At 34.3% G+C, this 16156-nt stretch overlaps 1 protein-coding gene across 1 annotated transcript in view; it reads left to right on the top strand.

The window, feature by feature from the left end:
• ARHGEF12 (Rho guanine nucleotide exchange factor 12) overlaps window positions 1-16156 on the top strand; it is a 101300-nt gene that overhangs the window by 17249 nt on the left and 67895 nt on the right. The window contains exons 4-10 of the mRNA XM_065881648.1: window positions 4734-4832; window positions 5511-5560; window positions 7698-7755; window positions 10045-10223; window positions 11905-11982; window positions 12179-12298; window positions 13830-13970. Of these exons, the coding sequence (XP_065737720.1) occupies window positions 5522-5560; window positions 7698-7755; window positions 10045-10223; window positions 11905-11982; window positions 12179-12298; window positions 13830-13970 (615 nt within the window). The 5' untranslated portion in view covers window positions 4734-4832; window positions 5511-5521. The remainder of the gene's footprint in view (window positions 1-4733; window positions 4833-5510; window positions 5561-7697; window positions 7756-10044; window positions 10224-11904; window positions 11983-12178; window positions 12299-13829; window positions 13971-16156) is intronic.

Here is a 16156-nt window from a genome sequence, read left to right as displayed (position 1 = left end):
GGTCCCCTGAACCATGGCTGCTGAGCCTGCGTGTCCGGAGCCTGTGCTCCACAACGGGAGAGGCCACAGCAGTGAGAGGCCCACGTACCGCAAAAAAAAAAAATTCAGAGATAAACACACTTGTATGGTGATTATAATTAATACTCTTTATACCAGAGAATAAGGGAATTAGCAAAATAAGCCAACAAACCAACCATGGGCTATATGTGTTTGTAAGAACCAGAAAAAGTTAAAATGATGGAAAGTTTTTTTTTTTAAATTAGTGAAATTCAAAAATGATTATTTTGGAATTAGGAGTCCACCTTTTCTCTCTCCCTTCTTTAATAACATATAGGGCCTGTTATCATATCATTTTAGTTAGATGTTGCCATTGTCTCTCTATTGGTTTCTCTATTATCCTTCCCTTTCAAGATTTTAAGTTCTTTGAGAGCAAAGACTCCTAGTTGTTTTGTATTCCTGCAGGTTACAGTGTTAAATAACGAGCAGACAGATGCTCAATACAAATTTGCTAAAGCAAAGTGGAGGTTTTTTTTTGTCAAAAAGGACATTTCAAAAGTATGATAGTCAGTATTGGTGATGTCAATGTTAAGGGTGGAGTTTATCCTGTGTGGTGGGTTAAAATAGCTTCTGGGCTACAATAAGTAGAACATTTCAGTAATTTGAATTCTACAGATTCTGAATTGGCTATGTATGTATGTTTTCTTTTTGTATTGGTAGTCTAGTAATTCTTAGATATTCAAGTATATCAGAGTCTCAGATTAGTAGATGGACTTAGAATAATAATATTGGTAAATGGACAGTACAGTGGTGTTGAGGAGAGGAAAAAGATGAGTATGATGCTCACATAGCTCTTTCCCTTTTTCCTCTTTCTTCTTTGTTCCTTATCTTCTCCTTTTAATGTAGAATTAAAGGGGAAAGTTATCATGCTGAACAGTTTTGAATTGGAGAATACAGGTTTGCAGTATTCTGAGGCAACCCTAATAAATGCTTTCAGTACTTAGCAGTCTGTTAGGACCCTAAGCATATTTGCTAAAGTTAACTGTGTGTAGTTGTATTTTTTTTTCTCTCTGATCACCTCCCTTTCTGAGCTTCCGTTCATCTCTAGACTCCTATACTTTTGTGATTTTTCGTTAATTCGTTAGCAATTTAAAAAAATTTCCTTTTATGCCAGAACATATACCAGGTCCTGAGATAAGTTTGTAAACAAGATAGAGCCCCTGAACTCTTTCAGGGGAGTATTTAATCTAATGAGAGGATAAAAACGAATACAAATCAGTTGTGAGTGATAAAGATACTCTGAGAGTAAATAGAGGGTGCAGTGGGAGTCTAGAAGGGGGCACCTAACACAGTCTTGATATTTAGGGAAAGTTTTATAAGAGGAGATGATTTGTTTCTTGAGGGCGTCATGCTGTCTCTCATCTTCTAAAGTTACCTATCACAAGAAGCTCTGTAAAATTTCCTTACTTCCTTCCCCATCTCAAAGTAATTTGCTGGTCTATTAAACCAAAACAAAATTCACACAAAGACATCATAAATGAGAATTGATGCTTCTGAGGAGCATTTACATTAATGATAGGAGTTCGTTAACACAAATGTATTTTTAATTGATGGCATGGGTAAATGAGTAATATATTTCTGAGCAGGAAAATCCAAGCGCAACCCACCCCTAGTCATAATAAAATAATACCTAACATTTAGGAACCCTTAGTATTTGTTAGGCATTAAGCTGAATACTTTAGGTACATTATATTCAAGTGAAATACATAAACATAGCAAACTGTTAACCCCCACTACTCCTCTCCCTCATTGTGTACAAGTACCCGATTCTCTACAGGGACCTGGAAGAAAGTCTTAAGAAGCCCAGTGGCTTAGCACAGGAAACATCAATATTAGAATCCTTCAATTCACTCATTTTCAGCCCTTTGAAAGTGAGATGAGATAACTGGGAGGGATGATTATAGCATGAAAAAAATCTATATTCAGTGCTGCAGTTGTCGACTTTTAAAAATTCAAAGTATGTAATTTATTTTGAAATTTCAAATGACTGTAAAGAAAGGCATCAGATGTTTATGTTTCTAAAAGTGGGTGTGCATTTTAAAAGATTCCTGTAAAACATTATTCTCTGATACTTATATTTATTGTATTATGTACTAGAAATTTATAAAGAATGTCTTTTTCCTTGATTTTATGTATTTATACCCATTCTATTTAGAGTTTTTCCTAATTCGTTGAAGGAAGCAACATTAAACAAAAGAAAAATGGTTAAATTCTGACGGGTTATCTTTCCTCTGACCCCATTGCAGTTTCCTATTTTGTAGGAGTGGTGACACCGTGAATTCAAATACTGTTCAGTATTTAGTAGTCTCTAGAATTGAGGTCTCACTCATTTTTTAAATGTTGAAAATTAACTTTTTTGAGATCTAATTTACATAAAATAAGATGCATTCATTTTAAGTGTGTAATTCACTAAGTCTCGACAGATGAATACTCATGTAACCATTACCTTAATTAATGTACAGAACATTTCCATCAACCCAAAAAGTTCCTTCATGTCTCTTTGCAGTCATTCTTACCTCTCCACGCCATCCTGCCCCTAGGCAACCACTAATCTGCTTTTCCTTACTAGTTTACTTTTTGCCTGTTCTACGCTGGAATCGTGTAGTATGTACTCTCTTTTGTATCTGCCTTCTTTTGCTTAACATGATGTTTTTGTGATTCATCCATGTTTGTTGCCTGTGTGAGTAGTTCCCTTTTTTTCTTGCTAAGTAGTATTTTATTGTAATGGCTGTACCACAGTTTGTTTATCCATTTGTCTGTTGACGGACGATTGAGTTGTTTCTAGTTTTTGTCTCTTATGAGCAAAACTGCTGTGAACATTTGTTTACCAGTCTTTATGTGGACATGAGTTTTCATTTCTCTTAGGAGTGAAGTTGCTGGGTCATACGTAAATATATACTTGCCTTTATAAGAAATTTCCACCATTTTACATTCCCACCAGCAATGTATGAGAGTTCTAGTTGTTCCACATCCTTGTTAGCACTTGGTATTTATCAGTCTTTTAAGTTTTAGCCATTCCAGTTAGTGTATAGTGGTATCTCATTATGGTTTTAATTTGCATTTTCCTGAAGACTGCAGATGTTGAGCACCTTTGCATGTGCTTATTGGCCATTGGTGTATCTTTCTTTGTTCAAATCTTTTGTCCCTTTAAAATGTGTCTTCCATTATTGGGTTGTAGAGTTGTTTTTTTAAATGTATGTCTGGATACAAGTGCTTTATCAGATAATTTGTAATGTGAATATTTTCTCCCACTCTGTGCTTGCCTTTTCATTTTCTTATCAGTGTCTTTAGGAAAGCAGCTATTTAAAATTTTGGGTCCCATTTACCAGTTTTTTCTTTTATGGATGCATTTTGCATCCTAAAAGTTCTCTGCCTATCCTAAGGTCTTGAAGCTTTTCTCCTATGTTATCTTATGAAAAGTTTTAGCTTTTATGTTCAGGTCCATAATTTGCTGTAAATTAATTTTTGTGTAGGGTTATAAATTAAGGTTCAAGTTTGTGTTTTCTATTCTGGGATCCAGTTATTCTAGTTTTTCATCTGTAGTAGGCTCATACTTGTGTCATTTCATTAACAGCAAGAAATATGCCTATATATTCATTAACATGCAATCTTTAGCATTTCCTTTGTTTTGTACATCAGACTTATTTAAAAGATCATGGCTCTTTGTATAAAAATCTTAATTTTGAAGTAGTTTTTGTTTTCTAATCATCATTATACTTGTGTTAGTTTACATGTTTTGCATACTGATTTTTGGTAAAACACTTAGATTCTGAAAAGCTGGAAGTATATATTAAATCTTTGGCTAACAAAGAGTTCAGGATCTTCTGATCTTGATCTACGGTAAAACAGCCCTGGGCAGTAATCAGGGTTCTGTTTTGGGACGTCCCTATTCCCTTGGGTGTGGTCTTCTTCTTCTCACCTTGCCTTGACAATTTTTGTTTGCTATTTAACTAGAAGGAAAACAAATTCTCTGTAGGAATCAGGTAAGTATATGAAAGAAATCAAAGAGTTGGTTGAACTCACAGGTTCTTTCTTTATCTTTCCTACTTTTTTTCTCTTTCCTTTTTATTTTTTCTACGAGCCAAAGTCTTTCTTCCCTTGGACTTTTCCTTTTCTTTCCTTTGGACTTTTCCTTTTCTTTCTCCCTTTCAGGAGAAGAGCTGCAGGTGCTCTGTAAGCACTTCCTTCTTTTTTATAGTCTGTTTTTCTGAGTATATTTTATTGAGAGTAAGGTTGGACTTCTCTAGAGTTTACCATGGGATGCTTCTAGCCTAATGTCCCCAAATATTTGATTATCTTGGGTTTAAACACCAGTTAGAGCACCAAAAACACAGGGAGGTGGGGGAGGATTTTATATTACAAATTAATTGCATAGATGTGAATGGGCATTCTGTCTGTCTCCTCTCTAATACTTCATATTTTCCAGTTTGCCTTAGCTGTTTTTAATCTTGGAGCAATTCTGCTGTACCTTCCCTGTGAGAAACCAGTATATATGATTCTTTGTGATATTCTTGTGTTTGTTTTGCTTATGGGGTTAGTGCTCTTATTTTTTATATGGGTTTCATGTGCTACTTTGTGCTTCTCCAGATACACTACAGTTCATTACTAATATGTAATTATTGTCTTTTTCTCTGTTTTCTCTTTCCTTCTCTCTTTACCCTTTGGTTCTTGTGCAGGTCTTGTTCAGCGTTGTGTGATCATCCAGAAGGATGACAATGGATTTGGGCTGACGGTCAGTGGAGACAATCCAGTGTTCGTACAGTCTGTCAAAGAAGGCAAGGCATTTTTAAAAACAGTCTTGTCACTTGGGAGCAAACAGAGTAAGAATAGAATAGTTTAAAAATGTCTATTGCTTAGAATAAAATAATCACATACATTACAGGTCATATGGCCTTATTGTGCTAGAGTTGTCTCTGGTGTTATGGTTATAGGCATGAATTTACCCCAGTTGATTTTCTTTTGTACTTTATGGAAAGAAAACAGTTCTTATATTGTTTTAGAAATCATATGACTCCTTAGTCATGAAACTTTACTCATCATCACTTATAGAAGTTTGTGGAATTTTATTTCTTAATGGCACCAGAGATATTTGGGTAGAGACAGATTAAAGAAGGGGTTGTAGACTCAAAAATATCCATCCTTTTCTCCCAAATGACAATAATATCTTGAACTACTATTACCATATATTGAATACTTCCTTTATCTTGGTTGCTGTAATTTGAGGTAGGTATTTTTTATCTCTATATTACAGGTGATATCGAGGCTTAGAATAAAAAAAACATAAAATCTGTCCATGGTCATCCAACTAGTGAGTGGCAGAGGCAGGATTTGGACCTAAGTCAGCCTGACTTTACAGTCCATGTATTTAACCATTTTGTTACACTGCCTCTCTTTCAAGAAGATTATCAGTGAAGGTAAATGAATTGCATTTTAAGAATTAATTTCTCTTACAGATGGAGCAGCCATGCGGGCTGGCGTACAGACAGGTGATCGAATCATCAAGGTAAGGAAAAGACTATTACGGAATTTATGATAGAATTAAAAAACAGCATATATTAGCCATATTTTGCTTTTTTTAACTTGGATTTTTATTAAAAGCTACAGATTATATATGATGGATTTATTGACTATAAAAACTTACTTCATTCATTCTAAAATTAACGTTACCCTTTACTGAAAAGCATAATAAGAGGCTTGAATAAATGGAGTCATAACTCGCTGTTGTAAAGATCATATTTCTCCAAGTTAATCTCTTAGCAAGAAATTCTCTTCAAAATTTATTAATAAATTTGGGGAGGTGTGCCATTCCTTGTCAAGCTTCCAAATGATTATTTGTTCTAAGTGAACTTTGCAGAGGTATTATGTGTATGGATAAGTGTGAGGTGAGATAGTGCAGATTGATTTGAAGCAAGTGACTCTATTATACCTAGGGACCTGTCTGTGGAACACAGTAGAGAGTCCAGAAACAGCCCTTAAGTTCTGATCAGTAGGGAAAGAATGGATTAGTCACTAATTACTCTTAAGACAACTAACTAATGTGATTACTTAAAATCAAATTACTATACAGGAAAAGACACCATGAACATATTTACAAAGAACTATCTGGAAATAAATATTTGAAATATATTACAGAATATGATAGCCTTAATTGTAAAGAGCACTTTCAAATTACTAACAAAAGAATAAATAGTCTGACAGAAAAAGGGGCAAAGAATTTTATAAAGCAATTCTCCAAAGTAATTGAAATAATATATCAATGAGGATATGTCCAACCTCACTGATAAGAAAGAAGTAGAAATTAAATGATAGGTGAAAATATATTTGGTTGTCAGAAATTTTAAAGATTAATGATACACATTTGGCATAGTTTGGGTATGGTAAAATGGCTACTCTCATAAACATGTTGTGAATATAAATTAGGTAAAATCTGTTTGGATGGAAATTTGTGAATATGTATCAAAAGTTACATATTTTTAAAAAGTATATAACCTTTGACCACAGTTTTGCTTTTAGGAGCTTATCTAAGGTAATAGGTGTTTAAATGTGAAGTGATACGTGTACAGGAAAATTCATTTAAGCTTTATTGTATCGAAAACTTGTAAACAATCTAAATATGCGTATACTGAGGGCTAAAGAAATAAATCGCATTTCACCTCCAGCTTTTAAAAAGAATAGATTAGGTCTGTTTGTACCTATATTGAAAGACATCCATAATGTAATAAAACAGTGCTTTTTTATTTGCAGGAAAAGGCAAGTTACAAAGTATATGTATGTGTGTCTGTGTATCTGGTGTGTGTATGCTAGAATATGTCTCAAAGATTAAACATCATGCTTAACAGTGATCATCTCTGGTGGGCATGACAAGTGTACTTTTACTTCTGTTTTATACCCCGATATATTTGAACTTGTAAAAATTAGTGTTACTTGCATCAGAGAAAAAATAATGTTAGATTCATGTTTGATATTTTTACCTTAATTTGTTTGGTTTAGTGGAAACTTTGGATAACAATTCCTACATTTAGCGTGTCTGAAAATTAATTTTCTTTGTGAAGGTTAGGTGATGATTGGAAAACTAATAGTAAATTGAATATTATTGGAGAAATATTGCTTATTCGTCTTTTAAAAAATTTATTATGCCTTTGGAAAATCAGTGAATTTGTAATTAAAAGCAAAGGGAGTTTTTAATTTGCAAGGGTTCTTCACTGTGAAGGATTTGCAAATCTGTTGCATAGTACGTTTTGTCATTTTTCATGGTGAATAAGTTATAATAGTTATAATATCCTTTTTATTTTTTTAAGCATCTTTATTGGAATATAATTGCTTTACAATGGTGTGTTAGTTTCTGCTGTATAGCAAAGTGAATCAGCTATATGTATACATATATCCCCATATCCGCGCCCCCACCCCGGCTCTTGCGTCTCTTTAAATCAAGGCCTTTTTTTGTGCTCAAGTTCATTTTGTTGCTGAGTATACCTTATAGAATAGTGGTAAAAGTGACTATTGAACCAAATATATATGCATTTTAATATAGTCCTGTTTACTATGTTATAATTGGTTGTATTACATATGATAATTCCTGAAGTCAGTTTAATTGTCTCAACTAGAATTACCTGACAGACACTATTTTTATTTTCTTACAGGTGAATGGAACTCTGGTGACTCATTCAAACCATCTGGAAGTGGTGAAGCTAATCAAATGTAGGTGAATGTTATCCTCAGTTTTGTTTTCTGAAACCCTTACAGCAAAGATAAGCAAACATTTTCTGCAATAGGCCGGATAGTAAATTTTTTAGGCTTTGTGGGTCAGATAATCTACTACTCGACTCTCATTGTAATGTGAAAGCAGCCATAGACGATGCATAAATGAATGGGTATGGCTGTGTTTCAGTAAAACTAAATATTTGCCAAAACAATCTGTGGGTTGAATTTAGTCCCTTGGCTGGAGTTTACTGACCCCTGTATTAAAGGAAAGTCTGAGGTGAAAATTCTTAATTTACTAATAACTGTCTTTAGTCCACTTCATTTATGTGGTTGATTATAATGTCCTTGTTATTCTTGGTAATAATGAAAGTATATTTGAAAGAAATGCATAAGTCGACCTGAAAGAGAAGAGGTTGAGAAATCAGACACAGTGGCCTGGATGAACTGAAATGGAACTTTCAAAATCACGTAGCATAATCATGTTCCCTCAGATAAGTAAATGATTAAATAATCCAGGGAAGTGGTCTTCTCTTGGAAATCTCCAGGGTTAAGAATTTGTAGTCTTCTGCATCAGACTATTTCACAGTGTAATAGACTACAATTAAGAGATAGTTGTTTAAAAAAAAAAAAAGAGATAGTTGTTTATGGCCAAGCAGAAACACTACTTTTTTATTTAATATTACTTCTTTTCATTAAGTGGACATCTTTAGAATAAATTTAATAAACAAATCCTTCTTGGCCTTATTATTGCTTAGATAAAGCAACCTGTGAATCCCTTTATCTCTTCATCAGAGTACCAGTGCTCTAAAATGATCACTTTGATCTTAGTTCTTAACTTTAGTACATTTTAAAAAGCAATGGGATGATCAGAATTAGATCCTCATACTAGAATAAATTTGATTACTTATTTAATGAGATTGTGATTTATGAATTTTTATGTGCTACATAAATATGATGGTTTACGATAATATATGCCTGGTAACTAACTGTTGCAGAGTATGAAAAGATTATTTCTTTAGCTTTTTAGGTTATATATTTTACTTGTTCCAATATCAGTTTTACTTAAAAAATTAAATCCTAGGACTGTAGCAATAGATTACTTATCCAATAACAAGAGCCTAACTAAAAACTCAAAGTAAGCATAAAACACTCTGAGTATCGAAAACGGATATAAATTTGAAATGCCTAAACCCTGTGTGCTATACTTGTAGTAGAGCTCCCTCATGTCCTACTCTTCAATGCATATTCTAGACATAATAAAAGTGATTTCAAATCAAACCAGTTTAAAAACATCTAAAGAAGAGAAGGGAAGAACGAGGAGGCTATGAGAACCAAGCACATGGATGAGTCAATAAGATATATTAGATGACTTCGTGACAGAGAGAAATATGACTGAAAAACTTTAAAAAGTGTGTGTGCTTAAAATCTCCCCAATATCACAGCATTTGTGATCATTAAGTATAAAAAAAATTTTTAGAACCCCAAACACTGTGAAATAATTACTAGCGAGTTTCATGGGAGGATTAAATTGGGGGAAAAAGTATGAAATACAATTTAAAGTTCTACTGAAAAGTCTAAGAGAAAGATTTTGTCATTAAAGGTCAGTTATCTAGAAAAGTTTTTTATTTGGAAAGCATTATTTCTTCTTGATTCTAGATAACTCATGAATGTCTGTTTCAGAGTCTTTCTGGTTATGGGTAATTTTGCTTTCCATAGTTTTTTCCCTGTAAAATGCCTAGTGAATTTGTCTTCTCCAAATTTTTAAAATTAAAACTCACTACTTATTTGTTGTGGGGTTTTTTTCTGCTTTTTGTCGGATATTTCTTGTCACACACATTTCTTAAAGTTAATTTAAAATTGTATCATTACAGAAAATTAGTTAAACCTTGTCTAATTAGTATCATCTTAATATGGTGATTTTTAAAATTTGCATTTGAGAAATTGATTGAACATAGCCATTGTTGATAGTTGATAGTTGATAATAACTTATTCTTCCCTAAATTAAAAAAAAATCACTGGATTTATAAATCTTACTTGCTTTTAAGTAATATCTGACCTCATGAGTAAGTGATTTGCTATCTGAAAATTGCATTGTTCTTTTAGAATTTTAGGGGAGCCATAAAAGAGAAATGACAAGATTCTTCTTCTGTGGGGAAAATGATTAGCAGATGATGAAACTTTCTCATATATCTGGATCTTTTAGAACTATCAAAGATTAAGTAGTAAAAATTTTTTGACAATGTTATTTTCCCTTCCCTCCCCTTTCTTCCATCTGCCCACCCCAAGCGGGTTCCTATGTAGCTCTCACTGTTCAGGGACGCCCACCTGGGTCGCCCCAGTTTCCACTTGCTGATTCTGAAGTAGAGCCATCAGTCGTTGGACATATGTCTCCCATCATGACATCCCCTCATTCACCTGGAGCATCTGGGAATATGGAGAGAATTACTAGTCCTGTGCTCATGGGGGTAAGAGTGGGAAAACGTCTTTGTAAATGCTCAGTTGTATAATAATGCCTTTGCTTTATGTTGAGTTTCAAAGTGTTGAGTTGATAAACAAATTTAAGTTTAAGATTCTAGAAGATAACTTGCTGATAAAAATAATTACCTAATAATTTGGAATGATTACAGGGTATGGGGATAGCAGATATAATTCAACAAATATTTAACACCTACCATATACAAAACAGGGTGCCACCCACAAAAATATAATTAAGATATCCTATGTTCAATGTCCTTTGTTATCTTCGAATATACACTCTAAGAGGACAGGGTTTTTTTGTTTATTTTATTTATTGTTGTGTCCACAGAGCCTGAAATATTGCTTGGCATACAGTACTAAGTACTTAATAAACCTTTGTTGTTTGAAATTGAATCAAGAGTATACAAGTAATTTTACTACAGAGGCAGCTGTAGACATTATGAGAAGGAAAATATTAAGTTCTATGAGATTTCAAAGGAGGGAGAAAGCACATCCAGTTGTGATAAGGAACAACTTTATGGAAAGCTATTATTTGAATTGAGCCTTAAAAAACAGGTAACATCCTAATGGTGGCAGTGGGGAAGAAGGCAACCCAGGTAGAGGAAGCAGGATTAACAGAGGTAAAGAGCCAAGAAAGCATCAAGTATTTTGGGGAAATAGCCAGGACTCTTGTTTGGTTGGTTGCCCGTTAAAGATTTATGAAGTAAGAGATGAGAAAAAAGTAAGACTATTTATTTTGAAAAGTCACAACTACGAGGCCAATTTACAAGTAACTGAATGGGCAGTAAGAATATATTACAAATTTTTTGAGGAAGAGAGTGATGTGATTATAACAGGATTTTAGGAAGACTTATTTGATAAAATATTATAGGGTTGTAAAACAAGGAGAAATGACAGGAGATGAATTAGTGATCTGTCTTAATACTTCAGGTAGGAAATACTGGGAATTTGAACCATGCATGGGGGTTGATAGTAAAAATCCAAAGGAGGGAAAGTGTAAGATATTATTCTTTTTTTCTTTCTTTTTAAAAAAATATTTATTTATTATTTTTTTTCTCCGTTGGGTCTTTGTTGCTGTGCTTGGGCTTTCTCTAGTTGCAGTGAGTGGGGACTACTCTTCGTTGCGGTGCGCAGGCTTCTCATTGTGGTGGCTTCTCATTCCGAGCACGGGCTCTAGGCGCGCAGGCTTCAGTAGTTGTGGCACGTGGGCTCAGTAGTTGTGGCTCACGGGCTGTAGAGCACAGGCTCAGCAGTTGTGGCACATGGGCTTAGTTGCTCTGTGGCATATGGGATCTTCGTGGACCAGGTCTCGAACCTGTGTCCCCTGCATTGGCAGGCAGATTCTTAACCACTATGCCACCAGGGAAGCCCAAGATATTAGTCTTATACTTAAGGCAACTTCATTTCTTCAACTAATATCAATATTTAATGTTTTTTGAACCTAGTTTAGCAAAAGTGAAATAGAAGAGTTGACATTTCCCTGTAACCTTTTATCTTTAAGTGTCATGTTTAAAAGTTTGTCTTCATAACCACCAGAAATAAGAAAATCCTGATAGGTATTGAAAATTGGAGCTGAGATGTAACATTGTATGACTCATTTTCGATACTGAGTTTCACTTTCCTTGTATTGGTTCTTGTCTTTTTGTTTGTTTTTTTATCTTTTTCTAGGAGGAAAACAATGTGGTTCATAACCAGAAAGTAGAAATTCTGAGAAAAATGTTACAGAAAGAACAGGAACGGCTACAGGTACTAAGTTAGAAATGGGGCTGTTTTATAGGCCAGTAAAAATGTGAGTGGGCATAGTTGAGTTGGTATTTATTATAATCATAATTAAGCACTATTGTAATCAACGCCATCAGCTATTTTATTGATTAAGAATAGACTTTTAAAGATTTTCTTGACATAAGTAATTAATTCTTGAAATATTTTTATAACTTTTCAGTTATTGCAGGAAGATTACAGCCGAACACCTGCCCAAAGATTGCTAAAAGAGATCCAAGAGGCCAAGAAACACATTCCTCAACTGCAAGAGCAGTTATCCAAAGCCACAGGCTCTGCTCAGGTAGCATCGCTATTAAAAGTGCTACCCAACCTTTTGCAGGAGAATTTTCTTCTGGGAATGTGTCAGAGAGTGTTGCAGTTGCCTTTTTTTAAAGTTATTTTTTCTAGCATAGGCCAACAGGAGGTCCTGTGTTGGATGTTACAGAAATAATGATTAACTAAAAGAAATGTGGGCTTCTCATTGTTTGCTTGCTCATGATACGATGCTTCTTTGTTCCACAGTAATTTTAGAAAGAATTGAGTGTTTTTGCTTTGATATCACAAATTACAAAAATATATTTAGATACATATATTTACATTTTTGAGATGTATTCTGCCATTGTAAAACAGAACAGCAGTTATGTTTTTAAGTAGGGACGTACAATTTTTCTTATTTAATCTGCACAACACCCTTTGAGATTAGATGTTACTGTTGTTTCCCCCCATTTTACATAAACACTTAGAGAAACTCAGAGAAATTAAATAACTTGTCTGAGGTCATGTAGCTCAAACGTGATGGAACTGGTATTTAAACCCAGTCTGATGAATTCAAAGCACATTCATATTAATAACTATTTTTATTCTAATTTTAAAATAGATTTCAATAGACCTGCTATATAGGTATGTTTTGTTTTGAAGATGGTAGTCTCACTAGAAAAATAGCTTAGCATTTATACATCAACCAGATTTATGTTCTATAATATTTAGATTGGGGATATGGAGAAATGAGTGAAAGCTGCTTACTTGTTATTCTTCATGAGTTAGGTCTGTAGGTTCACAGAACTGAAAGGATTCTTTGAAATCATCTATCCTAATCTGCTCATTTTAAAGTTAAAAAAAAATCATGCAATGGTTGAGAAAACTAGGGCCTAAATTGGTTAAGTGACTCAAACAAGGTCACACATTTGTAAGGCATCCCGACTTCCTGGTTCAGTGTACTTTTCATGACACATTTTTGTTGTTGTTGTTACTTTTAATCCCATTAGCTATATGAAGTTTTGAGTATTCCGCCTCAGTAATATCGACAGTTTATGTTGTGGTTATTACTGAGCAAAGACAACAATCTTACTCTGTTTGAATAGTAAAACTGTTGTTCCTGATTTAAAAGCTTATAATAATTTACGGTATAGCACTGTGTCCCAGAATTGGCAATTTATTGAAATTCTAAAGTGTTGGAAGGCAGTTAACCACAAGTTATAGTGTCATAATCTTTACTAAAGGGCAGGGAATATAAATTATATAAGTTAAACTGTTTTATCTTTTTGCTTTATTTGAAGTTTGAGATTTTATTCTCTTTACTGAAATACCACTTTCCCTGTCTTTAAGGTCATGCCATTTGAGAACCCCAGAATTAGTAGTCATTTACGCTTTTGACTTTTAGAGCTTTTAGCATTCTTGATTACATCAAACTGGGTGAATTTAAACAGTCTCCATTGAGGTTCCAGTGCAACTCTGTTTCTTTATACAGTCCATAATGAAAGGGTTTTTTGTTGTTTGTTTTTAATGTGTGTGTGTGTGTGTGTTTGTGTGTGTGTGTGCTTGATCTGTTTTAGGATGGAGCTGCAGTTACATCCTCCAAGCCATTAGGCGATGGGCTAGCAGTCAGTGAAATAGAAGCAGATCCTGGTGATGGACTAGGCAGAATTGACTATGGCAGTGGAGATGCTTCTCGGCCCAGTAGTGAAAGTGCAGATGTAAGTGTTCTACACCTTTATCTTCTTGTATTTTTCTCTACAGCCTCTTTCTCGATTTGATTGTAAGTTTTGTGAGCTACAGGTGTTTTCTTATTACTTACTTTTTATTGCCACCATCTTTAATATAGCAATTTGATGAACAGAAATTCTGGATACCGTTGTATATGAGCTTTTAATTCCAGACTTCACTTTTTCCCTTGGACACCATTGCCAAATGTTTCTTTTGAGGAGATGGAATTTCCCAGCAGGCATCTTATTTGTGGGTAGAGAAGTTAATAATGCCAGTGCTTTCTTACTGAACCGAGAGGCCAACTGTTGATATCTTTAAGAGCATGTTAATATTCCATTTGTGGTCAGAGTGACTCAGTCTTGAATCATGGGGCACTTTGCCATTACAAAGAGGAAAAGCCTTAGTCCTCTTAGGTAGACTTTAGTTAATAGCCCATGTTTAGTAATGCTTTCTCGATTAACCCAGAAATTACCAGATGTACGTGGATTTTTGTTAAGAAGATGATCAGAAAGTATTTTAAGCTGAATATGATGTAGCACCATAGTTATATGAATACTTAAAAGCTAAGTTCAGTGTTACCTACTCAGCAATACTTTGTAAGTAGTGTGCAATAATAGGAATAACGAATTAAAAATAGATCACCCTCTTTAAAAGTGATGAGGAAAGTAATCTAAATCAGGTTTTTTTTCTTCCCAATGTGGGCCATAAGATCAGTTTAGTGGGTTGGGGCCAGCATTTTAAAAAAATAATAGGATAGGAAGTAAGTAGTACTTTTCATGTAGAAGAGCTAAGTGTTACTTTTTTGACTTTTGTTGTACACACACATATATACACACGTGTGTATATGTACACATGTATCAGTGTGTGTGTGTATGCATGTGGGCACATGCTGGTTAGCAGTGTGCAATTTCTCTTATTGGAGGTTGTAAAAAAAAAAAAGAAAGCCACTGGTCTAAGCCATCATTTAGGAGATCTTTTGAGGCTTAATGCTCAGTGACTCAGTTCCTCATGCAAGGAAAATTTGAGGATTTTTTTTATTTTTTGAAAGATGTTGATAGGAATCTTATGATTTAGGCTGTCTTAATGAAAGATTTCAATTTTGACTCAAGAAAACAGTTATAGTAGTTTACGTTTATTGGGCATATATACCATAAGCTGTAATATGTGTTATATATTTTTTATCTTAGTTAATTCTCAGAACAGCCTTATGAAGTAGTAGTGTTGTTATCACAGCTTAACAAAAGAAATAACTGAGGCCAAAGTGAGTTAGCTAACTTGCCAAACTTACCCAGCTAATAAGTGATCTGCCTCTACCTCGTTTCAAAATACCAGTACTCAGAGACTCCAAGGTATGCAAATGCATAACATTTGGGGAGAGCAGTGAAAATTTTATAGGTGTACTAGGATTATAGATGAAATGGCTGGAATCGATCTTAGAAGCAAAGCCTTCAGCCTTGAGTCCAAGTTATAACTTGTTCTAGCAGTACTGCTTTTGGGAATCCTCACATTTTTCCTTTTTGATTTAGTGCTGGCTCTCCTCTCTGTTTTCATGGCTTGTCTCTACCATTAGATGGAAAGTTTCTTGAGAGGCAAGCACCCATCATATTTGACTTTATGTCTACAAAGACTGGCAGATTGTAGGAATTCAGAACAAGTGATTCAAATGAAAATTTTGAATTTTATCTTGTATTTAGAGAAATGTTAACAATAAAATCCGTGGCTTAGAAATATAACTTTATGAAATACAGAGTGAATTGGCAAGTGTAGGAACAGGCATTCCAGCGAATTAAGACTGTTTGACACATGATTGGTGTTTAATTGGTATTTGAACAACAGAATGAATGAGTAAAGAGTTTGGGCTTCATCATGCATGCAGAAGAGAGGCACAGTCAGAAACATGTCAGTGTGGAAAATGAATTGGAGTAAAGAGACAGGGAGATCAGCAAAAGAAGACTGCTTGGCTTAAGAGGAACTTAACAAATGTGTGTTAAATGGCTGATAAATTGTCACCATATATTGAATACCTACTTTGTGACAGCGGTTGTACCTAATGCTTTACAGATATTCTTTTTAACTTTCATTGTAATCTTGAGGAAGTTGAGGCCAAATACGTGGATGTTGTGGAAATCCAGGTGAGAGATGATATGGTGCAAACTAGGATATTCGCTGAACACCT

This window comes from Phocoena phocoena, chromosome 8 (genome assembly GCF_963924675.1).
Source record: "Phocoena phocoena chromosome 8, mPhoPho1.1, whole genome shotgun sequence".
NCBI classification, from domain to species: Eukaryota; Metazoa; Chordata; class Mammalia; order Artiodactyla; family Phocoenidae; genus Phocoena; species Phocoena phocoena.
This window is presented reverse-complemented; position numbering and strand designations above follow the sequence as displayed.